Consider the following 26,263-nt stretch of genomic DNA (forward strand, 5'->3'; position numbering starts at 1 on the left):
TCCAGGCCTCCACGGCGACGCAACCGCCCCCCCCCCCCGCTGTCAGCGCGCAGGCGCGGCGAGAGCGCGCGAGCGGGTGACGTCACTCCGCGCCGGATTCGGCTTCTGGAGGCGTCGCTCGCTGATTGCGTCGTCATGGCGCTGAAGACGGGTGAGGAGCCGCGGGAGAGGCGGGTGGGGACCTACCTGAGGGGCAGGCGGGGGGCGGGCGGGTGAGGGGCGGCCGGGGACCCACCTGAGGGGCAGGCGGGGGTCGGCCGGTGAGGGGCCGCCAGGGACCCGCCCGAGGGGCAAGAGGGGGGCGGGCGGGTGAGGGGCCGGCGGGCAGCGGGGGCCCACCTGAGGGCTAGGCGGGTGCGGGGGCCCCCGGGGACCCACCCGGGGCAGGCGGGGGTCGGCCGGTGAGGGGCCGCCGGGCACCATTCCGACGGGCGGGACCACCGGACAGGCGGGAGGGGACTGAGCGGGGCTCGGGGGTCCCGCCGGCGCCGGTCTCGGACCCTGATGTGCGACCCCGTCGGTGGAGGGGAGACAGTGGGGAGAAGAGAGAGGACTAGAGCCGTGCCCTGGAGGTGTCCGTGGCCGTGCCGATCGATCGTAGCCACCACGCGTGGGGTCCGCGCTAGCATACCCGCGGTGCGGCGAGGGGACCCAGGCTCACAGCTGGCGGCAGGGCGGGACTGGAAAGCCGCTGAGCTTCGCCGCCGGGCCGCTTGACCGCTGTCCTCCGAAATGCTTTCCAAGGCCTCGCTGTGCCCGGCCCGGCCCAGGCGCTGGGATCACTTGCTGCATTGCGCCCGGGCCCCAGGGGGTCGCCCTCTGTGGAGAAGAGCGTTGGTGATCGTCGCGGGGTTGCTTGGCAAAGAGCCCCCAGGACCGAAGCCCACGGTGAGCCGGAGCCTGTCAAAGGCAGGCTCCGCAACCGGGAGCAAGTGCGCTTCTGCCCTTACCACGGCTGCAGCCTGTAACCGGCTCGGCGCAGATTCTGCTCGCTCAGATGCCTGCCGAACGCCGGCGCTGAGCGCAGAGCTAGGGGTGGAAGTGTGGGTGAGACCCCGGGTGACCTGACAGAGCCACAGCCTGTTGGGGGAGGAAACTAGGCAATTACACCACGGGGTTCAGGCATTTCACGCAAAGGTGTGTTGCCTTTTATTCCTAGTCATTCCCCGTGTTTTTGTCACTTTCCCAAGGGCAAGGAGCTGCCCTTTCACTCTCGCTGCTCCTCCCAATCACCACTATCGCTTTCTAAATGGGAGTCCCTCAGATGTTTGTGATTAATTGATTCTCCAGAGCAAGGGTCACAATTCCTTAGGTTTCTTGTGTCCCGCACGGTATCCTGCGAGGTGTTGGGAATGTTGTAGCACCCGTGGGTTATTAGTGAAAGTGACAAGTATATTAACCTTATAGTTGTATCAACATGATTGTGTTTGGAAAAAAACAGGGTGCTCTGGGTTCCTAAAGGAGGGCAGCTGCCTGGAACTGGGCTCTCTGAGTACCTCCAGGGGGATGTGGTGCGTCAGGCAGACCTGAAGGGAGAGGAGGTACCAAGGTGTGAAAGGCACAAAGGGATGGGCAGGTGTGTGGAAGCAGGGACCAGTAATGTTTGAGCCACATTTTGAATCCACCGCGAGCAGTGATGGAGGTGAGGCTGAAGTGGGCAGCAGGGCATTGTAGGCTAGAGCTCCTTGTGACCCTGTGACAGAGGGATCCCCAGGCAGTGGAGCAGAAGGCGGGGGTGCTTCCTGGAGGTGGTGCTGGAGCCGAGCCCTGAAGAGTGATGAGGGTTTATCGAAGGGACAGAGAGCTGAGCAGATTGGCAGCAGACACCTTCAGTGCAGAGCTCCCAGGAGGAAAGAACAAGCCAAGTGCTGGAAACTGCCTGTGTCGGCCTACTCAGGCTGTGTCTTACAGATGTGTGTTCCCTAAGCACACCCAAATCTGCAGTTTTGATATCTGGAATGGCTTTAAAGCACAGCTAGGGGCAGGAGGCCCGAGAAGTGTTTGTAGTGGACTCCAAGAGGCTCTGGGACTGGGCTGCATGCTGTGCTGAGGAGATCTAGGCCTAGCCAGAGGGCGTAGGCAGTGGAAGCCTTTGGCTCTGGGCCCTTATGCCTTAGGCTACACGTGGAGAGTTAACAAATTGAGGTAAAATGGGCTGGCGGCAAAGTGTACCTCGGTAACAAGATTGGAAACCACCTGTTGCCCTTCAGAAGGGGACTGCCTGAGTAAATTTTGGCCTGTCCCTACAATGGAATACCGTGCAACTTCACAAAAGAACAGAGGTGCTCTCGTATACCACGTGGGCTGATCTGCAAGATATTTGGCAAGAACACCAGTGTGCAGGGCATTGTGTGCTGCGTAGTGTGCCACATTAGGGAAAGGACATGACAGGAAGTGTCTTCTGTGTGGGCCAGAGGTAACCTGGGGGAAAATTCATGAGGAAAAAAGGGTGCGCTGATTGCCCTGGGGGAAGAGAGCTGGTCCCCAGCAGGCACCGAGGAGAGAGGCTTGTCAATATAGTCCCCTCGGCATGTTTTCAAAGTCCATTTATGAAAAATAAAATTTTAGAATATAATTGATTCACATGATTCAAAGCCACACAATTCAGAAATGTATGGTGAGAAGCCAGCTGCCAGCCCAATTGCACCACCCATCCAGGTGATTCCCAGCAGTCTCTGGCCCTGGGCTGCTCCCGTGGGTCACTTTTCAATATCCTGCACTCATTGAAGGGAGACTGAGGACCTGTGGGGTTGTATCTGCCCCTCCTTCCTACTCAGGTGATGAGAGGTGCCCCAGCCACACAGAGTACATGTAGAACCTCACATCTAGCTGTGGTGCACATTGGGTTCTCTGAAGAGGTTGTCTTTCACTGCCAGCTTCGGAGATGCACATTCCCTAAGCCCTGTGCGTGTGTCCCTACGGGGACTTTCAGATGGTGCAGGGTAGTCAGCACTCCTCTTCACCAACGGTTAGGGCAGGTTGGTGTTGAGAATTTACCAGTCACCGAGATGACCTCATGATGAGTTCCTTGCCTCATGATTCTCAGTGCTGGCTGCATGACAAATTGTTACGAAAACAGATCAAGTGGATAAAGTGATTTGAAACAGACTTCTGTACAAGTACGAGGATATCCTTTAGGACCAACAGAAATGAAAATTCAGTGAATATTTTAAAAATGTGTCTTTGTGAAGGTGCTGGTTTTATGTTTTTCCACCTAACTGGAAACTGCTTTTTATAGTTCTCCACTCCAAGAGGAACACATGATTAATGCAGATTTTATTAAAACTGCTCCAATCAAATTAAAGAATATTTGTTGACAAAAAAATGCGCTTCTGAAGTTTGGTATAGAATAAGAAATTGCTATACTAATAAAGGGGATTGTAATTGGTAATCCAAACTAATAGGTGGTTTACAAAGTGCTTAGGTTTAAGGCAAGCTTTCTGGGTTTACAGTCTGCATGCACTAATCATAACTATGTCAAAACTAATTAGACCAAGGATTGCAGTGCGTTGACTGATCAGAATGTGCGTTTCCCAGCAAGGACCTGAGGAAAGCTTGGGTACCTGGCTCGCTTTGCATTTTGTTCTGCTGCTCCTATAGCTCAGTAGAGCTAGATTAAACACCTGGGTTGTCTTGAATTTACTCTGTTTTTGGACTTTAGCAATTTGTTGTGAGTTTATCACTAACCCTGATTTTTCGCCATAGAGCTGAGAAGCCCTGGATTGGTCTGGCGTGACGGAGTGCTGAGGGTGCAGCTGGAGCAGGCACCCAGCAGCGCCCGGCCTGCACATGTGGCAGGACTCCTTTCTGCCACGTTAACTAGTCCCACTCTTTGTTGCCATAGGTGTTTCCAAACAGGACATTCGTGAACAGATTTGGGACTACATGGAATCACAAAATTTAGCTGATTTTCCCCGGCCTGTTCATCACAGGATTCCCAACTTCAAGGTACTGAAGCATTCCTGGAGCATTCAAAAGGAAAACAGGCTATTCCTGATTGAGAGCGTTAGTAACGCACTTAACTGTCCTGCTTCATGGTGGATCCGAGTTGGGTGAACAGTGAGTAGTAGTGCAAAATCCACACCACTGGCCCGCATGTCCTTTGTGTTTTGAGATGTCCCTCATCTGTGTTCCTTAACCTTCACTACAGCCTCTTGCCTTTCTGTGCAGGGTTGGTGGGTTGGTCATGTTTTGCCACTTGACATGGAGTAAGATATTTGTCCTGGCTGGAAGCATGTTATTGTTGTCCCTTTTCTCAAAATTGGCTCCCTTAAGAACAGCAAGGAGTGATGCCCTCTGAGAGGAGGCCTGGGCCAGCATCTTTGGACAGCGGAAGGCCTCGCCGGTCCCTGATTGATGATTCCAGGCCTCAGTTTCCCCACTGTTCAGAATAGAAGATAATCAAAGATGTCTGTTTATGACACTGTTCATAGGAAACAAGTTTGCTTGAACGAGTGAACATACACAGCTCATAATTTCGGCATGCGTGTTTTCCACAAGGAAAACGAAGTGCTTTTTGAAAATACACTGGTTGCTCTATCCGGCCCAAAGGGGTGTGGCTCATTTACTTGCCATCACCCCCCATTTTGGCTGGACTTTATCTTCCCATTCATGGCTTCTTGGAAACAAGCTCCCACCCTTCTCTGGTCCTCAGCTGAGCTGGTTCTGAGGCCATCCTGGGCCTTTGAAAAACTTGTTTTTGTATGTTTTTGTTGCTACTTTGTTTTGCTTTAGTGCTTGTTATCCCAGGGAGAGAAATATACATGAAGTACAGGAAAAAGAGAAAGATGCACAGGATCAGTAAAAAATGTTTAGAAAGGAACCAATTTGGAGAGGGGTGGGAATTCCAGGTTAGTGGTAATATACTCCTGTTTTGGGCAGTTATTACACAGCTATGTTCGTTTTGTGAAAATTCATCAAACTATACACTTTCTACACCTTTTTGGAATGTATGTTTTATTTTGGTTAAAATTAAATTGGGGCTCGCTTTCTCAGCCCCTTTCTACCCTGACTACTCTCCCAGACTTCTTTGGGTGACTCCTAGATCTTGTCTCAGACTTAGTGCACCCCACCTGTCTGAATGAGATGCTAGACCAATCTGCTCCTGCGTGCAATAGGCCCAGGATCATGCTGTCCGGTCAGTAATGTGCAATTGCATTTGAAAACAGGGTGCTTCCCGTGCTGCTGAGCATTTCCCACGTTTGCAGGCGTTCAAAATGGCCAGAACCATTAAAGTCAATCCTGATGCTCCCCAGACAAATGCTCGCTTCTTCGTCCTCGACGTAAGTGCAACTCTGTCTGTTTGCCTAACTAGGGCTCTTATCTGGCTTGCCAAAACATCAGAGACCTAGAAGTTTTTGCCAGAACACAGGAAGTTAAAGTGGACCCCGATAAACCGCTGGAAGGTGTTCGCCTGCTGGCGCTGCAGGTAATCCCATTTTCCTGAGCCAGAGCCCTGGCCACTGATAAAATGCATTCTCCAGGTGGCTGGCAAATGTGTGCAACTCATATATTTAGAAGGATGGTGCTTCTGACTCCCTCCCACACAGAATATACCCTCGGAGTTTTTTTTTTTTTCCAGGAAGAGTCCAGAAGTCTTTAATTTGTCAGAAGTCATGAATGTTCCTAAATTCAAAGATAAAGGACATTCACAACGATGACCTTGAGGCACTCTTTAATCTGATGTGCTTCATCAGAAGGGAAAGGTTATGGTTATTTCCTTCTGCTACTTTTTTTTTAATTTATTTGAGACAGCACATGAGAGGGGGGAGGGTCAGAGGGAGAAGCAGGCTCCCCGCCGAGCAGGGAGCCCGATGCGGGACTCGATCCCGGGACTCCAGGATCATGACCTGAGCCGAAGGCAGTTGCCCAACCAACTGAGCCACCCAGGCGCCCTTCTGCTACTTTTATATTATAATTCTTTGATACTTGATAACCCATGAGTAAGAAATCTGATGGAGTCCCCAAAATTTATAAATCAGAACAGTGTTTCTTAACTTAACATACTTAGGCCCCTGTTCAAGGAAAAAAAAAAAAAAAACTCCCCGAGGGTTGCTTTAAATTCACTAACTAAATTTAATAAGTATAAACAGAAAACTTGGTATAAATTTAAATGTTCATAGCTCTTATGCAGCTGTAAAACCACAATAAACCTGTAAGTTAAATACAAACAAAACTGTACAAGCAGGAACATCCATATATCAGCACTGATTTATTAACAAAGCTGCTGCTGCTTTGTTGAGACAACTTACTCTTGATGATATGAATCCAGATCTTCAGAGTTCCTCCTTAGGCGACCGAACACGCCTTGTGTGGCCGCTCAGCTCTCCCTCAGCTCCTGGGAGGCCTTGGTCACGCAGTGCACCTTGCAGCCTGTGTGGAGAAGGGGATGCCAGAAAATGATTTTACAGGGAACGAGGAGGGTGTAGGGATCCTCCTCTGGTTCTTTCAAGGATTGCATGTAGGGGATTTTGTTTGCTGATTGTTTGCTGATTGCTGTTCAGCCCCAATAGAAGCCTCCCAATCAGGCCCTTCTGGAAGCATTCTTTCTTGCCAGCCATATTTTCCCAATCAGTAATTCACTTTAATGAACTAGAGGAAATAATAGCAGCAGAGAAGAGCCCGAAGTGAGTGGTTGCCTTGTGTGAGGACAAAGCTCTGTCAAAACACTGCACTATATTACCTCATTTAATTCAGCCAACAGCCCTGTAGGAGTGATCTCTGTTGCCATATGACATGGAGTAAGCTAGACACGGAGAGGTTAAATGACTTGCCCAAGTCCCCCATTTGGTAATGGTGGAGCTGGGATTCCGACCCACACTGTGACTCCAGAGCCAGTTCTCTGCGTGTATGAGGTTCTTACCTGTCAGCCCATCAGAGCACAAATCAAAGCCTTGAGTGTGTTGGAGATTAGTCAAGACATCCTGTAGGAGGAGTGCAGCCAGGTAGCAGGATGGAATAGGGTCCTCACTGTCTGTTTATTCAGGGGAAAGAAAGCCAAGCTTTGAGAATCTGTTGTATTCCAGGCTCTCTGCTGGGCACAGGGATAATAGTGGTGAAAAAGACATAAAGACATGTGTGGTCCTTGCGCTGTAGGGCTACAGAATCCTCTGTGTTTCTGGAAATGGAAACTTTAGTGGTTTAAGAATCACTTGGGAAGCAGGTAAACCTGCATGCTCCACAGCGCACCTAAGTGTAGACAGGGATCCCAATGCACATGGCCACAGTCCATGCCTGGGGACACAGTGGCCTGTGCTTGGGGATACACAGTTTCCCAGGCTCAACCCCAGACCTTCAGTAGGTTTCTAGAGTCTGGTTTTTTTTTTTTTTTTTAAAGATTTTATTGGGGTTTTTTGTTTTGTTTGTTTTTTGCTTTTTTTTTTGGAGAGCACACACAAGTTGGGGGGGGGGTGCAGGAGGAAGAGGGGGAAGCAGATTCCCCGCTGAACAGGAATCCTGATGCAGGGCTTGATCCTGGCATCATGACCTGATCCTAAGGCAGATGCTTAATCAACTGAGCCACCCAGGCGCCCCTAGAGTCTTTTTAATAAACACCCCTGATGGTTCCTTTAAGAACCACTGGCCAGGCCAGCATTTGCCAACCCTGGCTGCTTGTTAGCACCACCCAGGGAACTTTGAAAATTATCTCTTGCTGATGTCAGGTTCTGAATCAGATGCTCTGAGTGGGTCTGCATACCCACTGCTCAGGTGATCTAAAGTACAAGCAGCTTCCAGAAAAGGGAGCAACCATCATAATGGGCAGTACACCAGAATCTTCAGACTGTGAATGAACCCAAACCTTTCACACTCCAAAGGAGAAGAGCACATGGTCATGACTTGTGTTGAAATATTTCTCTCATGGCTTTAAGTAAGCCAACCTGTGATTTTACAGGTCTTATATTGGTCTCAGGCTGTCATCTCCTGCACAAAAACTAAAATATACTCTTTTTACACCAAAAATTTTAAAATTTTACAGTTGCCTCATGGCCTGCCCCAGCATAGTCTGCAGAGATGCCTGTAACGGTGGTTCTGGAACTTCCCTGGGCATCAGAATCACCTGGCAGGCTCATGAAAGCAGATTGCTGTGCCTGCCCCCAAGCTTCTGGTCATTTCTCACAGGTGTCCAGGGGCTGCACCTGCTGGCCAGGGGCGTGCACTTTGCGAATCCATGCTCTGGGACTCACAACAAGGTGTTTGGGAACTAAATAGAGGAAAAGGGGCCTGTGGACTCAGGTCAATGCAAAATATCGATTATAATGAGTGTTAATCTCTGAGACTGGAACTTACTGAACAGCAAACTGGTTATGAAGGCTTGAGATCATGCAATGCAGGTTTCAAACAAAAGCATTGTGGGCACCTGGGTGGCTCAGTCGGTTTAGCTTCTGCCTTCAGCTCAAGTCATGATCCCGGGGTCCTGGGATCAAGTCCCACATTGGGCTTCTTGCCCAGCAGGGAGTCTCCTCCTCCCTCTCCCTCAGCCCCTCCCCCCGTTCCTGCTCTCCCTCAAGTAAATAAATAAAATCTTTTTAAAAAAAAGGAGGCATTGTAACTGTAGTATGTGATGCTGGGAGGGGAGGACACAGGAAAGTTCTGGTTGGAATTCTAATGAGAACGGACGTTCGTTTGGATTTACATTGTCACTTTGTATCTGTAGTGATTTTGAGTGGCAAGTAAAGTAGAATTCAGGAGTTTGACAACTCACTGCCTCTTCATCCTAAGTGGGGTGGAATAGTGGCCCTGAGTAAGATTGACCACCATACGTTATTTAATTGGGTTTGCAAAGAAGTCATTTCCTTGGCACACACCAAAAGATGCCGATAATAGTCACTTGCTTCTGCCCCTGAAATGCTAATATACACAAGTTTTCTATGTTTAATTTTGTAATTTATTGATTGTCTTTTTTTAAAAGAGCAAAAAAACATTGTTGGTCCCAACACCACGACTGAGAACGGGGTTATTTAATAAGATCACACCACCTCCCGGGGCAACTAAAGACATCTTGAGGAAATGTGCTACCTCTCAGGTAAGTGCAGGAGGCCGCATCACCCAACAGGAGAGCGCTGTTCTCAGCTGAGACTTCTGGTGAGTTAGAATGTGTAAAATACACCACAAAATTGAAATTCATTTTTCACAAAGCCAAATGAGTGGAGATGGCAAAGTATTCAGCAGTCCTATCAGCAAAGGAGCCAAGTAGAAAAACCATGAATGCATGTGTTCCATTTGAGTCACCCAGTTTCTCTTTTGCACCAACTTGGCAGATTGTAATTTCCCTATTCAAAATGAAGAAAAAATGAGTTATCGGATGGTCTGGCACCTTCTGAGGTTAACGTGTGCCGTAGTCTGGTGGCCCCATAGCATTTTTTAAGTGCCACCAGAGCAACTGGGAACTCAGGAATTTCCAAAATACTTGGATTGGAAATTGCCTCACCAGTTCTGAATGATGGTTTTAGTAATTCGGTGATGTGGTTTTCTTGAGTGTTTACAATGTAGTAAAACTGAAGTTTATAAATACATCATGGTGCCCTGTGGTGGCATTTGTCCTGTATTTTGCAGATAAAGAAATAGAATTTGGTGATTTTTTTCAGAGTCCTAGAATAGATCGTAGGTCATTTGATGCCTCATCTATTGGGAATAAAAAATAGGGCATCAAGATAGGGTATTAATCTTTTTAAAAAAGATTTTCCACTTAAGTCTGATATTTAAAAATTGAATTTTTCTTGTTACTTATTGATAACCTTCTTCCAAAAATAGAATTTGATATAGCTTTCAAAAGTACGTGTAATAAAGTAAAACAATAAAATATATGTAGAAAAAACTGCAAAGGAAAATGAGAAAAATAAGAGACAGTCATGGTTCTGGTCGGTGTTCAAAAACACAAACTGTGTGACCGTCTGCAGTTGGCAGACGCGGGCCGCAGACAGGAGCTCACATTTCCCAGAGCCGGCAGGGAGTGTGATCAGTGGTTCCGGAGTCGTGGGTTTGGGACGGTACCAGCGGTTCCCTTTCTGGGGTTGAGGTCCAGGTCAAATGTATCTGAGGGTCCATCACAGGGGCCTGTGGTGGTTGTAGGGGTCTGTGTCCCCCTTCACGGCATCCCCGCCCCTCTGAAAGGTGACTGCCACGTGGTGTGTTGGCAAAAGTTCCCCGTGACGCCTCAGTACCAGCTGGTCCCTTACACGTGCCCCTGAAAGTGTGGCTGGGCCCGGGGTAGAGCCGGACCAGCTCTCGTGGCTGAACTTCACTAGGGATTGAGCCGCAGAGTTCGGGCTCTGTCAGCACATGAGACACTGGAACCTGAAAAGGACGTTTCTGTTTTCTCGATGGCACAGGGGAGAGAGGCTTTTAGGGCCTCTGTGTGCAGCTGCCAGTCGTGGTGCAGTCGTTATCTACTCTGCCAGAGCTTAGCGGCAGAGATACTGCCCCCGTGTGGCTCGACTCTAGGAGACTCAGATGTGGCCTTGCCTTTTGGCAGAGAAGTCTCTGAATTTGTCCCTTAACACCTCTGCCACCGGTACGTCCCAGCCACCTGTGTGATCTCGGTGTCTTTGTATTCTCTAACTCAGGAGTCTTCCAGTAACCACCTCTCTGGGCACACAGAAATGTTTGTCAGCTGAGGTTTTGTTGAATCAAACAGGACTTTGGAGAATCGGGGAGACTCCTGGTTGCTCACACTCTGGCCAACAGAGCAGGTGAAGCTGACCGAGGGAGGGAGGAGGAAGTCTGATGGATCGAGTTTCAACACAGGGGTCTGCTCACCAAGGCTGCCAGGCACCAAGCCCATTAAAACAGGGCTGAGGATGTGGGCCGTGGGTGTGAGATGCCAGCTGCATGGCCATTGTGAGATTAAGCAAAGCAGGCCTTCCCACCATGGGGCACAGTGGGCCTGTGACTGTGGTCTGACCGCTGAGAGCCCCAAAGCAACCCCCTGTACTGATCCCATAAGTGACTTGTCATGTGCTTGTAGACGAGGCATAATACCACATGCCGTGACCCTCCGGTCCCAGGCACTGGTCTGTACAGTGTCCTGATTTGGCCCTTAGATTGACCTGTAGCCCTTGTTATCTGAGACTCGTGACCATATCAGCCTCCGTACTCTGTAAATACAAGCCTCAGTTAGTGTAAACGTGTGTATTTTCAGTGCATTTTGGTTGAACAAGTAATTTTTCAGAAGTGAAGCACACGTGCAGGTAACAGCCCCAGTGTTTTATACGTTATTTGTCCCACACTTTCACTGACCACGTCGTAATGTGCTAAACGCACTACCCCCATGATCTCCTTCCCTTCCAGCACCCGTCCGGCAAGGCAGTGGCACCTCTGTCTTAGAGGTGGGGAAACTGAAGGTCAGCTTCCTCCTCTTGAGGTCACGGGGATAAGAGGGATCTGGACCCGGTTCTGTGTGACTCCTGAGCCTGTGGTTTAACCACTGTGCTCTTCTGCCTCGTGGGAAGACATGATTTGCTCAGTATTGTGAACTTAACATCTTACTCATTTGTGCTGTCAGTTCCAAGTGGCATCTTTCCTGGGGAAGAAATTGTGGGAAATTATCCTAAGATGGTTTCTGAGCCATGGTTTTCCTAAAATGCCATTTCCACAATGCCGCGTGTTCATTGTAGGGCATGGGTTTGCCTCATGCAGGAGGTTGATTCAGACCCTGAGTGCTGCTCGCCTGTGAACTGTGAGGTGCGGCCGCCGCTCGCTGCCCAGGAAGCATTCAGGCCCACGTCTGTGTTCACAGGGCGTGAGGAACTACAGCACTCCGGTGGGCTTGGATTCCAGGGTTCTTGTGGACTTAGTTGTGGTGGGGTCCGTTGCTGTTTCTGAAAAAGGTAAGATTAAAATCCGAAATTCCTGGATGTGACCTGCAGCTTGACGTTCTGCTGTCTGTTCATCTTTTAAACACTGAAGGTAAGTAATCTCAGTTTTCCGGACACACATCTGTCCTCTGAAACCACTCTATCTCTCATTCATTTTGAAGAATGAACGCAGTCCCTCACACTCAATACCTTCACAGTATTTTCATTTTTCTTAGGAAAAATAAAGTGAGATCGTCTCTCTTCAGGTGGTGAAAGCTATTTCCTCTATTCTTAAACTACCTGGAACTGGAGCTGGATTTATTTGTAGTATGTCAGTAAATAGTTGGTTTTGGAGAATCTCCAGGGAACAGAAAAACGTTAGGCTCTAAACCTTGTTTCTGGTAGGGAGCAGCAGCCTCTGGGCATCACAGGGTGTCCTGAGCCTGCCCGGGGAGGCCTGGTGCTGTGCCGGTCAGGCAGGTGAGGGGGGAGGGTGTCCCACGCTGCTGTCTGCCCTCTGCCCAGCCGCCTGCAGGACTTGGGCCCCTGTGGTTCCCCTGGGACCTCTTCCGCCTCTGCTGCTCTACTCCAGGCCTGGCTCGACTCTCTTCGGAGACGATCTGGTTATACTGCTGCTTATACTGCCACGGCTCAGTGGGTTCCACGAGAGGTCAGCCCGTCACAGACTTGCGCCTGCACAATGTGGTTTGGGCCCCCTGCTGGGAAAGCATTCTCTCTCCTTCCCCTCCAAGAGGAAGAAGACTGTTCTAAGATGCCTATCCTTAAAACTGTCCCTTTGGAAATTAACCAGCCAAAGCCAAGATCTTCCTTCAAGAGAGGTTTCTGGTTTCCAACAAGTAGTTGATGAGAGATGCTCTTCAGTCATTCATTCCAAACCCTGAGTGTCATGTTTTTAAATGTTGGCCTTTCATATCTTCACCTGGAGTATACGGTGTTTGCCAGCTCTTTGCGCTAGTACGTGAGACATGGTAGTGCTTCGTTCTTTGCTTTCTCTGTATTCTCCGTTACAACGCTTTATCTGTGTTATCAGGGATGGGTTCCCGTGAGCACATGTTCCCTGGGTGCCTACTGTGGGCCAGGTGTCAGGCCAGCCCTGGGTGGTCTCTGCCTTGGGCCCACTGACCCGGAAGAGCAGGCACAGCAGCTGTGCTCTGGTATGATGTGCTCGGTGCTACACACAGAAGTCAGAACTGACATTGGTGGGGGTCATAAGAGCCGCCCTTGGGCCCTGAGCAGGGCAGCGTCTCAGAAGTGACCTCAGGGTTGGGTGTTTTGGAGAGAGGTGGAGCAGGAGAGGACTTTGGGACAGAAGCGGCAATGTGTTCACATAGGATGGTCCTTCAGTAGGTTGGGGTTGGCTTTTCAGAGACCAGGAGGCCAAAGGACAGGATTGGGGTTATACTCTTTTGACAGTGGGAAGTTAACAAAGAGGTCTTCTTTTAAAAGATCAGGAGTTTTCTTTCTTAGCTGAGGGTATATGAAGAAGAAAACAGTATTCTATAAATGTCATCATTCAGATAACCCCCAATTAACACAGCAAAAGTCACCATGCGCACGTGTAGAAAACTGGAATAGCACAGAAAACACCACCTGTGCTCTTCCCAGATGCCCACCGTCGGCGGTTTCTTGTGTTGACACACAGAGATGCCTGTGAGTCCACACAGGTCTTGCATTCTCTGTGCGGGTTATGTTTGTCCTGGTTCTGTTTTCCCAGGAGGGGCAGCAGCGCATACAGCACTTTGTGCCCTGCTAGATGATGTCTGGCCAGGGTCTTTGCCCATCCCTGCAGACTGATGGGCACTTAAGATGTCACCAGGGTTTGGTTTTGGCTTTTCCCTTACAGATCACACTAAAGTGAGGTGTAGTCTTGTGGAAGAGTTTCTGTGTGCCTTCGAGGGCCATCCGTGCGATAACTCCAGCAGAGGAATTGTTGAACCAAAGGGTGGACTTGAAATCCTGGTGGCTGTTGCGAAATATCCCACTAGAAAGGTTGCCTACCTCACATCCCCAGCACCATACACCTCACATCTCTCCCTACTCCCTCGTGAATAACTAGAATCATCAAACTTCCATGTTTACCAATCCAGTAGTGAACAGTGGTAGTTCATGTGCCATCTGATTGGCCTTTAATGGTGAGGGAAGGTGGTCATTGCTCACGTTTGCCGCTCACCTGCCTGCCTCTGTCTGCGGACTGTTCTATCCTTTGCCGTTTCTCCTCTGCACTGTCTTTCTCACGTTTATTTGCTCGCATGATTGGAGGTTGGTAATTGTAAAAGGAGCATGACATGAGAATCTCAGAAAGATGCATGGGCAGTGATGCCTTTGGTGAGGTTGCTGATGCTGATGTTAAGCAGAAGTTAGAATTTCTGCGGCACCATGGGCTTCCTGATGGCAGGATACATTGGTTCTTGTGGGAGCCAGAGGCATTGTCATGTTTCCTGTCTTGCTGCATTCTTACCTGCTCTGGAGCTTCTCATGCAGCTTCAGCTAAGACTTCCGTGGTCCCCACCTAGGAGTCCACAGTATGGGACTAGCTCTGCCAGACCCAGCCCTCTTCCAGGGACTGCTGGACTTTTCAGAAGACAAGGTGATGTCATCTTAAATCACGTATTCCTGATTTTAATTTTTATTTCCCCTCCAAGAGAAATTGATTAAAAAGGTTTTGTTTTTAGTAGGAATTTTTTCTTAGTCTTTCTAAAAACTACTCTTTTCGGGCGCCTGGGTGGCTCAGTTGGTTGAGCGACTGCCTTCGGCTCAGGTCATGATCCTGGAGTCCCTGGATCGAGTCCCGCATCAGGCTCCCTGCTCGGCGGGGAGCCTGCTTCTCCCTCTGACCCTCCCCCCCTCTCATGTGCTCGCTCTCATTCTCTCTGTCTCAAATAAATAAATAAAATCTTTAAAAACAAAAAACAAAAAAAACTACTCTTTTCATTGCTTTTAAATGTGAGTTCTGCTCACATAAACACAGATTCCGTTTCTTTTTGTAACACATCTAAGAGACTCAAGCTTCACATCAGCATGTGCTGACCCCTGTATGTATGCGGCGTCGGCATGCCCCGAACCCCACTGTTGAGGGCTGCCTGTGGGCTCACTGTGGAAGTTTCTGAGGAAGTGCCAGGGATATTGAGTCCAAGTTTCTGCTTCTGCTGTGACCCAATGAAACATTTCCTCCTGAGATACTGACGCTCTGCATGTCTCTTAGGCTGGAGAATTGGGAAGGGAGAAGGTTACGCTGATCTGGAATATGCCATGATGGTGTCAATGGGAGCAGTCAGCCAGGGGACGCCCGTGGTCACCATCGTCCATGACTGCCAGGTGCTGCCCATGAACGGGCCAAGCAGAGGCTACTGCCACACCCCCCTGAGTGAGTGGGTTGGGGGGGGAAGGAGACAAACTGGTCTCTGCCTTCATTCCACGTCTGCTGTGAGTGGTGATCAGCCAGAGCTGGATCTGTGTGGCAGTGAGGCCTTATCCCCATGGGTCTGGTGAGCCCTTTGCTTCTACTGCACGGTGCTTTGAGCACAAGAGCTGCATTCCCTGTCAGCCCCCTCACCCACTTCTGTTTGACCAGGTCATCGACATACCTGAAGCGCTGCTTGAGGACCACGACCTAACAGTGGACTACATTCTCACTCCGACGAGAGTCATTGCCACGGGGTGCGAGCGCCCAAAACCAACGGGAATCTTGTGGTCCAAGGTGGGTCCTGTGGCCAGCAATGGCCTATAGCTCAGAGGCGTCTCCTCATGTGTGGTATTCTTTGGCATGGCAGCTATCCCTAGGCCCAGCATGTCTGTGCATTAGAATCACCCATAAGCTTTTAAAAATTCAGCTCCTGCATCACAGTCTCCAGGCACAGGCCCAAGAATCTCCTTTGCAAACCTGTGGGATTCTGATAAGCAGCCAGGTTCAAGATCTTCTGCTGCAAGACACCAGTTCTAGATGGCAGAAGGAACAGTCCACTCAGAGGGCCAATGCCTTGACACCCTGTTTGCCAGCGCGTTTCATCTCTGAGAGCTGTGTCCCACCATCCTGGCCACGACAACGTACTGTGTCATCAGCTTTTCTGTTCTAAGTCCAACTTGTCTTGCTGTGACCTGGGTCTCCAAGCAGTACCCACAGCCTTCATTAGCTGATGCCTTTGTGACCCCTATCTGCAAAACAGTCAGCAGTACACGTTACATTAGTCTGCAGAAGGAGTTCGATCCCAGAGGCCAGCCTATAGGTTATGATCCCGCCCGCTGGCAAGCAGCCAGAGTTAACTGAGGAAACAGGGAGAGTTGTGCTTCGTTTGGATTGAAGCTGTTGTTCCATGTCTTCTGTTCCTTAAACCTGAATCATCAGAGTTGGATAGCAGCCTTCCCTTGGGCATGGAAAACCAGTAACATCCAACTCCAAGGTTGACACCAAGATGGAACACTGCGGCACAGTGGGCCTTTCCCACAAACACCACAGCAAGGCGGTTTGGACCCCCTGGGGCCTGTGCTCCTCCTAGGTTAGCCCCGATAAAAACGGAGAGGAGGAGCACGCGTGACCCAGAAGCGAGCGGATGGGTCTCTCCGGGTGCAGGCCCAGTGCCATGGGGAAGGCATTGGCATCCTTTTTGAATATTCAGATATCCCTTGGTGTCTTTCGTAAGCACTTGGGTTTACCTTGGAAGTCGGGTCCACAGCTTCTCCTTAAGTGAATGCTGCTACGTGGGTCACAGGAGCGAGGTGGCATTTGCTCACAGCTGAGGGGATGGGCCTGGGGAGGCTGCACAAGGGGCTAGTCACGGTGAGGCTGCAGGTCCCCCGGAGGCCAGCACTTCATAGACGAGGGCCGACTGCAGCCCACCTTAGGAAGATTCCGGGTGGTCTCTCCAGGAAGAGAGAGAGGTGTTTTGCTTTGGGGACTAGCCAGTTACCTCCCGCTGATTTTAACAAAAATACAAGAATAGCAACAGATGATGTTATTGGTCATGTTAGGTGAAGAGACTCCCTCTATGTGAAAGGAAACCACACCAACCAGAGGTGCCAGCGACACGGCTGGCCACACTGTGTGCAGCCCGTCAGGGCCAGCACTGTTCGTTGACATCCCAACCGTCTCGCCCTCTTCCTGGAACATCTCATCGCTAGTGAGGCCTGGGCCAGAATCACAAACTCTGAAAGTGCCATTTCTTATCTTGGGGTCCTGTGTTTTTTGTTCTTCCACACCTGGGCCTCCCTTCGCATGAATCATTTGAAAGCAGCGACTTTCTCCAGCCCCTGGGGCTTTTGTTCTGGCCTCGCTACTTACGCAACCAGAGTGAATTTTCATCGACATTGGGAAAACCATCCCTGAATTCCACTGAAGATTTGGGGAGGGTTGGGGGAAGTTCAATGCTAGGGTATGGTATTATTTCACATGGACTCCTTGATACACATTGGCATATCCTTCTGTGATTTTCTACCCATAGACTTATTATCGTGTAGGTATTAGGATCCCAGATTTTGCCTCTTGTGTATTTTGTTGGAATATATGGATTCACAGTTCCTTCTAAACACTGCAGACCTCTCAGATGAAGGTTATGAAATACATACAAAATGTATTAACTCGTTCTTACTGCACAAAGATTGTGCAGCATTTGACTCCCTGGCCTTTGTCCCACCTTCTCAGAGATGTGCGTGGTGTCCCCACCAGGGGACCAGGCTGCTACGGACTCAGCTGTCCACCTGTAGCTACTTCGGACAATGGGCTCCCTCAGCCCACCTGCTTTTCTCTGCCTGTGCCTTGTGGTTTTAAAGACAGGAGGCCAGATGGGGCAGTGGTTTATTTATTTTTAAAGATTTTAATTATTCATTTGACAGAGACACAGCGAGAGAGGGAACACAAGCAGCGGGAGTGGGAGAGGGAGAAGCAGGCTTCCCGCTGAGCAGGGAGCCCGATGCGGGGCTCGATCCCAGGACCCTGGGACCGTGACCTGAGCCGAAGGTAGACGCTCAACGACTGAGCTACCCAGGCGCCCCGGGGCAGTGATTTAGAATGAGCTTAGAAGCCGCAGCAGCACGTCTCAGTCGCTCTATCTGTGACCTTGGTGCACCCTCTGCAAGCCCCCCATTTGTTTATCTGTAAAGTGGGGTGCTGTCAGTGCTGACCTCACGGGCAGTACACGCGACGTGCCTGCTGAACTTGGCCGTTGTCACCGTTGTGGCTGTCACAGGTGTGAAACGCAAGTCAGTAATTGTGAGAAATGTACCTGGGCACCGTCACTGCGGGCAGAATCCTTACAGTTATCTCTGAGTGGTTTACTGAGCCAAGACGGGGCCTTGCCTGTGTCTCTCCATGGCATTGTGTTATCACCGTGTGCCCTTTACTGCCTCTCAGTGAAGGAGAAAGAGACATTCCTTCCAGAAGGTGTGTCTGCTGTGTTCATGTGGGGTCCTCCTTTCCCTCAGGGCGGCGTCTCACCTGGTGTGCACCTGATGACCTGTAGAACTCTGGGGGACTTGGCCATGTCTGAGCTACAAGGTGCCATGACTGCCCCACTTCATCCACAAGCTGCCTCCCCTGAGAACCTAGAACTCCCAGAGCCCCCCGATCCAGCAGGTCTACCCTGGTGAAAGGATGTGCTTTCCCCAGGATCTCTGCCTGGCTGGTGCGTTGTGTAAGAGACCTGGCCACTGAGGCATGTCCTAAACCTCTGGGCCGCGCTTCCAGCTCAGGTGGTCGTTTAGTCTCTGGGACAGTAATCCAGATGTCCCTGCCTGTGGACAGCCGTGTGTAAGGTGATCTACAGTGGCTCAGGAGCCATTTGCCTGCATCCCTTAGCTCTGGCAGGAGTACATTGATGGTGGCTAAAGTCCCCAGCAGCTAGCTTCCGGCAGCTCCCCTACAGCGCAGTCAGTTCCCAGGGCTGCAAGGTGTCGGGTGAGTCACGACAGAGCAGCGAAGCATCCTCTCAGGAGCCTGGCTGCCTGCTAGACCCACGTGAGCACCTGGAAAGCAGCAGCAGAATGGAGCCCTCTGCTCGGGGAAGGCGAAGGCCCTGGGCTTTACTGGACACACACAGCCCCACTGGGCTGAGCCTCCGGACGGCCAAGACCCATACCTCTTCTATTACTTTCTGCTGAGCTAGAATGAGGCAGAGGGAAGGTGAAATACTTATTTTAAGAATGTCCTGGAGACATGGTCAGGCAGCGGGGTGTGGCTGCAGCCCCAGAGAGACCCAGGGCACCCACGAGACTGCTCCTTGCTGCCAGAGCCACAGATCAAAGGTCTGCTTCCCAGCCCCCTTGCTCCCCACGGTAACTGTGGAAAAGGTACCATCACTGATTACAAAGGAGAGCAGTGTGACACCATTGACCAAAACCTGGATGCCTGCCTTTCTGAATTATTTTCTCCTTGCTAAGGAAATGGGATCCTGCCCGGGTTATTCTTTTGTATATAGACTCAAAGAAACAACTTTGTAGCATCCACAGCTGTTTGGGAAGATTGTTCCCAGATGGTCACCATGCCCTTTTGATTTACTTGCTGAGAATGACAGATGCCGTGAGAAAAAGGATTTGGGAAAAGGACTTCTGTGAGGAACAGCCGTTATGGGACGTTGACACTTGCTTTCCGATCCCATATATTAGCGTTGTCTGGAAATGACAGCCAAATGTGATCTGACACCTAACCCACAACTGGGCCAGCAAGTTAGAAAGGCTGATAACTTCTATAAAGATTCACTATATTTGACCCAGTACTTGAACTTCTAGGAATCTGTTCTAGAGAAATACTTACAAATTTAGATAGAGATTCATGTGTATCCAGTATAATGTAGTGCCTTAAAGTGTTGCAACCCTGTAATTTAAGTGCATATGGTCTTTTTAAAGAGTATTTAATGGCATGAGAAAATGTTTATGGTGTAATAGATATTAAGTGGAAAAAACAGTATAAATTTATATACGTTTGGTATATCATTTTGTATTCATTATGCTAAAACGTGCATAGAAAAGAGATGGAGGGGCGCCTGGGTGGCTCAGTCGGTTAAGCATCGCCTCTTTCTTTGGGCTCAGGTCATGACCGCAGGGTCGTGGGATCGACCCCTCCCTTTGGGCTCTATGGTGGAGCCTTCTTGGGATTCTCTGTCTCCCTGTCCCTCTACCCCCTCCCCCCCCAAAAAAGAAAAAAAAAAGGTGGAAGTGTATCCGAATATTAACAGTAGTTATCTCTCTGCAAGCTGGGAATTCAGATTTCTTTTCATTGTTTTCCTTTTTTTTTTTTTAAATTTTATTTATTTATTTGCGAGAGAGAATGAGATAGAGAGAACATGAGGGGGGGGAGGGTCAGAGGGAAAAGCAGACTCCCTGCTGAGCAGGGAGCCCAATGTGGGACTCGATCCCAGGACTCCAGGATCATGACCTGAGCCGAAGGCAGTCGCTTAACCAACTGAGCCACCCAGGCGCCCTCTTTTCATTGTTTTCTAAATTTCCCACAGAAACTATACACTTTTATAGTCCACACCATTCAGTAGAGAAAACAGGACATTTGAGACCATTTTCCAAGGGCAGCCTTCTGCCCAGGTGTGTTTGCCTCCAGTTCCACAAGGAGCCTCCATTCTCTGCACACTCCTAAGTGGTAAAAACGAGAATCCAAGATGCGTGATGGTTAAAAGTGTGCCAGTTCCTAGAAGTCATGTGCTTGTGCATGGCGGTGACACTGGACCGTCCAAGCTGCTTGTGCAAAGCACATGCCTGTGTGTGAGGTGGGCCGCGTGGGCCGCTCGTCCCCATGTGGCAGACACTTGGGTGTGGAACTGAGCCTGGAGCTGCCAGGCATGAACTCGGCCCACACTCAGCTCTGAACTGGCCCAGCCGGAGGGGACCTCACTGCTCTTGTGGGCCTGTCTGTTACGCTGCCCCTCCCCCTGAAGAGCATAGGATAGGCAGGAGCTGTGGTTTGCAGATGGAAGCTGGCATCTTGTTGTGGCAAAGGTTTTGAGGCAATCGTGTATACCAGAAAATAAATAGTTTTTCTTAGTGACTTCCATGGCCACTCCCAATAGCACCGTCTGCTTGATTGTTGGCATGGTCTGAAGCAGTGATGGTGTGTGGTCGTTGCCCTGCTGGTCCTTCAGCACGCACAGTAAAAGCATAATTATAAAGGACTAACGCTATGGGGGCTATTTTATTAGTAAGTGACACTTTTGATCAGCTATGTGCAAAAAGATGTCTTAAATGAGCCCTGTTATCTTTAAGAGACACTGTAATTGGAAAGCAAACGAATCCTGCAAGACATGAATGACATCTGGAAGACCGTGCATTCACTGACTCTCGGTGTATCCTTGCATGCTTACTCTATCGAATGATTTCGCCTTGGTCATTGGGAAGTGCCGTATCTAAAAGTATTTTCGATCAGGGAATGATACACATTAGTCTCATGCAAGACAACTAATAATTTCTGTAGAAGTTGTGTTTCACATTAGAAACACTGACGGTGTTCCTGTTTGTTTGCCAGCAGCTGCCCAAACATGTCCTGGCATTGTAGAATGAGAGGGATTCTAAAGACCATCCCTCCCAGTCTCTGTTTCTTCTGGTCAATTAAAGTGAGAGCCAGGAAAAGCAATGAAGCCAGTGGGTAGTGGAGGCAAGATCAGAACTGGGGTCTCTTCCTGGGTTGGCTACAGGTGTCTTGAGATTGAGATTTCTGATCTGTATTGGGTTTAGCATGTATTTCAAGGGGATAGGATTTTTCATTTAATCTTTACAGAGAATGTATATTTATAAATGACATCTGTAAACATCAGAGAAGAGTGGTTGTAGCGCATAAAAAGAAAATCAAATTTGCTCTATGCTATTTAATGGAATGGTTAGAGAAAAGCAGAAATATTTTTTTATGTTTGATTAACGGGCAAAATCTTTCATTTCACATGGCACACTTACAGAACATAACAAATGTTCCTAATTGCTAGCCAGGAAAAACAGCATAGCCCTGCCGCGAACTGTCCTGAGTGTGAAGCCAGCCTGTCCAGTTGGTGCACAGAGGCCTCTGTGTGGCTGAGGGACCGCCATCAGCCCAAGCCACTCCGCAAAGAGCACAGAAATGGCAAGCAGCTGAGAAAGTGGCAAAAGCCACCTTGTAGACAGGGAGATTTTTCCATTTAGAACTTGAGGGTGCAGAAGCATGAGTTGACATTAAGCTTTGTCATTCCTTACCCAGAAAACATCCTGCTCTTGAGATGAGCAGTTTTACGTAAAAGTGACGCATTTGGCCATTTCCATTTCTAAAGATCCGTGTGTGTGTGTGTCAGTGTGATGGTGCTGTAGGCTGGTTCATAATCTGTGCATGGTTAAAACATTCTTGTTATTCAGCTGATTATAGTTTGTCCATGTGCCAGCTCAGGATAAAGTAGCTCCCTGTGATGTGCAGAGAAGGATGTATTTTTGCTTCACATGACATGTTTTAAGTGGATTTTAAAGTGTGGAGCCTTGCCCTGTGGACTGGGTTTCCTGAGAACACTTGCTTTGGCCTGAGGGCACCCTGTGGTTCCACCAGGCAGAAGCACATGGGAGTTTTAGTACTTGGGGCGGTCACCCAGCCAAGACAGCTCCGAGCGGGTGCTGGAGGAAGTGTGGTGTTTACCAGGGTGTTTGTCCTCACTGCTCTTGTCTACTGCTGTCACAGGGGAATGACATTCAGTTCTTCCATAAAAGAATGTAGTCACATGGTTCCTCTGATTGTAATTACAATTTTAAATCTGATCGTCCTTTCTAAATACTAGATGTAGTAACTTAAGATATCCTTAGGAGTCTAATTATGACCATTTTAGGGGCACCTGGGTGGCTTAGTCAGTTAAGCATCCCACTCTAAACTGGGCTCAGTTTAGGTTGTGATCTCAGGGTTGTGAGTTTGAGCCCCGAGTTGGGCTCCATGCTGGGCATGGAGCCTACTTAAAAAAAATAATAATCTAATTATGACCAGTTTAAATCTGTTTTGAAATACTCTGGAAGGACACAAGAATCTGAACTCTTTAAGAAGGTGGACTGGGGGTGTGGGAAGGAGTTGGTTGGCTGGACTTAGATCATCTTCAGGATTCTTTGGTACCAGAGCCTCTTAGGGTATTGGCCCATGAGCTTAGTCATCTTTGGATGAATCAGTTCAGAAGAATTGCAGAGGGTCACATGGAAGAAAACTTCCTTTTGATTAGGAAAGAGTAGCTACATCGCCTACATATCTCCAGGGCACAGACATGGTTTTTGTTTGTTTCTCTGCGTCTCAATAATGGGAAACATTAGAAGGAGCAGGTCTTTCTTTAAGAAGTCTATGGCAGCCAAGCATCTGTGTGCTACTCTGAAGACCCCAGTAGACGAGTGCCACCTGCAGAGGCTTCTGATGTGGCCGTGCCGGGGAGCAAGGGCACTGTCCATTTGGAGAGGGCTCTGACCCAGTGGAAAGGCTGTGCCAAGGTGGAGAGTATTGGTCCACTTAGTGCTAGGAGAGAGAACCAGGTACTAAGTTAATGAGGGGGGCGCCTGGGTGGCTCAGTCGTTAAGCATCTGCCTTCGGCTCAGGTCATGGTCCCAGGGTCCTGGGATCGAGCCCCGCATCGGGCTCCCTGCTCGGCGGGAAGCCTGCTTCTCCCTCTCCCACTCCCCCTGCTTGTGTTCCCTCTCTCGCTGTGTCTCTCTCTGTCAAATAAAAAAAAAAAAAAAATCTTTAAATTAATGAGGATCAGGAGCCTTAAAGTTTGTGAGAAGGTACTCGAATCGACTGTTCTTAGGTGTTTGAGTTTCTTTGAATCTTCCTCTGAATCACTGATCCAACATTGTTACTAGTTGAGCTATTTATTTTTAGAGGAAAGTTTTACCTGTCTAACTCGTATGCTGATCTTTATTCTGATTTACCCATGTTTGTGGGAAGTCCCATGTTTGGACCATTGCCTGCCTTTTGGTAATTGGCCGTTTTCAGGCTTTGTGCCCTAAAGAAGGACAGATAGCATCTCTAAAGAATGAGGATCGCTAAGAAGGACTAAAACTGTGTTTCTGTATCTTTTCTGCCGTGTGATTCCTCAAGTGACAGAAGACCGGTTCTGCCCTGGGCTGCATTGTCCAGGTTCAGCCTAACCCACAGGGCCGCACTATGTGCGGCGGCCACACCGGGCTGGGACCATCAGCCTCCACACTGCAAGCTGGATGGATCGAGGCAGCCCTGTGCATGCAGGCCCCGCTTGTCAATGCCAGTTCTCAAGGACCGGAAACCACCTCACATACTGGGGTTCTTCTACTGCCTCCTTTGTTGTGCAGGTTCCCAAAAAGCCAAACATGTCCTTTGTATAGGAATCCTGTCCATTGAGACTTAATGTTTTATATAGTGTTACCTTGCAGCTTGGTGACGTGTTGCTAGAAATTGTTTTCAAAAGTAGTGCTCTATTTCAGATTTGCCTTGTTTCTGCATTTTCAGTGACCTTGAAAGGTTTGGTCCCTGAGAAATGCACCTCCAGTGAAGATGGGGAGAAGGAGGCGGCCAGGTGGCCCTGTTAAAGATCCCATCCCACCCAAAGGCATAAGTCGGAAGACGGGGGCAGGCAGAAAGGCAGAAACCCCAGTTATTCTGGAGGTCACCAGGGGCATTGCCTTCTTCCAGTAACCTTACTTACTGCTGTCCCTTCTGCATAGGAGGCCTTTGGTTTTCTGCTTCCTGGGCCTCTAGGAGCATAGAGAAACCATTCCCTTCCTGCCAGCTGCCGTGGCACGTCAGGCACAGTCCAGAGGCAACAACCCAGGGTGGCTGTGGGGACCCCATACTCACTTGAGCTGGGGCAGCATGGGGGCTGGGTCACAGTAACTGATTAAGACAGAGGGGTCCTGCTTCTCACAGGGCCAGGTGGGACCACTGGCGCAGCTCGGCAGAGAGACTCCTTAACCGAGTAGAGGCAGAGGCCCCTGTGCGACTCTAATTTCTCTTCCCTTCTGACCAAGTTTGGACACCTGGAGAGTAGCTGGAACTGCTTTGCTTTTTCAGATCAGCCGAGAGGTGATGGGGAAAATCCCAATACTCAGAAGCCTTCGTTACCGAGAGAGGCAGGCTGGGAAAGATGTCTCCCTTCAGGATGAGCCCCGGCACCTTCTGGGAACTGGCAGCCAGCAGCCACCTCCCCTGAGCACTGTCAGAAGACCCGGGGACCCACACCAGCCCGAATGCTGTTCGGGGCAGGGGGACGATGGGCCTTCTAACACTGTTTACATTGGGAACCTTCCCCGGGACGCCCAAGTGAGTGAGCTGAAGAGAGCCCTCCGAGAACTGGGTGCAGTCCCTCAGAGGCTCACGTGGCAGGGGCCACAGCGCAGGGCCTTCCTCCACTACGAGGCCCCCACCTCAGCCCAGCAGGCTGTCTCCTGCTTGCAGGGCTTGCGCCTGGGTGCTACCACCTTGAAGGTGGCACTGGCCAGGCAGCAGAAGGCCGGCGATGAGACAGGCAGCTGTGCAGACGAGCAGTACCCTGTCACTCGGCTGTCTCAGACCTGTGAGGATGTGTGCCGCTCTGGTCCCCGTGGAACTTAAGGGGCCTGCCCTCGGGACTCGGCAGAGTGTTGCTGCATGAGCTGCTTTGGGCACCCAGTGCTTTCCAGGATGTCCCAGCCTTCTGTCACTGCCTGCGACCTCCTGATGAGTAGGAAGCTGGTCATGAGTGCACTGTCAGCACGTCCAGGCCCTGCCCTGTCTGGGTCCTTCAGCCTGCCTGCTGGGCATTGTAGCCGTGCTGGCTTCTCTGTGGTAGTTCAAAGGCTGTGGGGAACCGAGTGGGTGATGAGCAAGTGGCAGTAAACGGTGACAGCGGTTGGGAGCGCCTGTGCTCTGGAATTGGGAGGTGGGGGGTTAGTGGGGAGAGGCCCTAGCAGGAATCAGATGCCAAGCACAGCCTGCTGTCCTTGGATCCTTGGTCTGGTCCGACTGCAGAGGGAGAGCTATATTCACATCGCAGAAGCCAAGTCCCCTGGCTGCAGACTGCTTGTCACAGCGCAGTGCTAGTGTCCGCGATGGAGGGCCAATCTGATGTGTGGGTGGCACGCATCTCACTTCTGTGCCTTCCTTGCTCTTCCAGCCTCCCCCCGTCTCTGGGTGAACACCCTGCACTCCTCGCTGTCTTGTAGGAGGTACTGGTCTTGGAGAAGGCGGTCCCAGCCTACGTCACAGACAGTGACAGAGGTGCTCACACAGATTTGCCCAATGCCTGATGTTTCTTGGGTTTTTCCTCCATTTCTCTGTACCTAAAAAACAAAACTGGATTTTGGCTGAACTATGCTTTCTAAACAGAAGTGCTTTTGCAGTGGATCCTGGGCAAAAAGTCAAAGTAAGCACTTAAGTGGAGATTCTATTTTCTTTTTAATGTATGTGTGTTCAAAATTTTAATTTTTTCACCACAGCGTCTTACTGAGCATGTTTTAAGCACACGGTCGTACTTCAGGAGGGTATGCCTTGCATGTACTTTGAATAAAACCTTGAGGCACTA

At 49.8% G+C, this 26,263-nt stretch overlaps 1 protein-coding gene across 7 annotated transcripts; it reads left to right on the forward strand.

The window, feature by feature from the left end:
* Positions 1-26,263, forward strand: MTHFSD (methenyltetrahydrofolate synthetase domain containing). 7 transcript variants are annotated; one of them, XM_045890615.3, is made up of 8 exons: positions 1-151; positions 3,845-3,948; positions 5,169-5,282; positions 8,909-9,022; positions 11,735-11,825; positions 15,016-15,128; positions 15,385-15,510; positions 24,775-26,263. In XM_045890615.3, the coding sequence occupies exons 1-8, from the start codon at positions 136-138 to the stop codon at positions 25,312-25,314; spliced, it is 1,218 nt and encodes a 405-aa protein (XP_045746571.1). In that variant the 5' UTR covers positions 1-135; the 3' UTR covers positions 25,315-26,263. The 7 variants fall into 7 exon arrangements, with proteins under 7 accessions (XP_045746571.1, XP_045746570.1, XP_064437138.1 ...); XM_045890614.3 differs by lacking the exon at positions 5,169-5,282 and adding an exon at positions 5,315-5,428 and having other exon boundaries at positions 2-151; XM_064581068.1 differs by lacking the exons at positions 1-151; positions 5,169-5,282 and adding exons at positions 156-174; positions 5,315-5,428.

This window comes from Mirounga angustirostris, unplaced genomic scaffold (assembly GCF_029215605.1).
Source record: "Mirounga angustirostris isolate CCGP_5_RB_7025 unplaced genomic scaffold, mMirAng1.0.hap1 SCAF_16, whole genome shotgun sequence".
Lineage (NCBI taxonomy): Eukaryota > Metazoa > Chordata > Mammalia > Carnivora > Phocidae > Mirounga > Mirounga angustirostris.

What these genes read in the sequence shown, in the direction of transcription:
- MTHFSD (XM_045890615.3), top strand. An exon ending in CTCGCTTCTTCGTCCTCGAC is followed by an intron (nt 5,283 to 8,908) that starts GTAAGTGCAACT and finishes TTTTTTTAAAAG; the next exon opens with AGCAAAAAAACATTGTTGGT. An exon ending in CCATCGTCCATGACTGCCAG is followed by an intron (nt 15,129 to 15,384) that starts GTGCTGCCCATG and finishes CTGTTTGACCAG; the next exon opens with GTCATCGACATACCTGAAGC.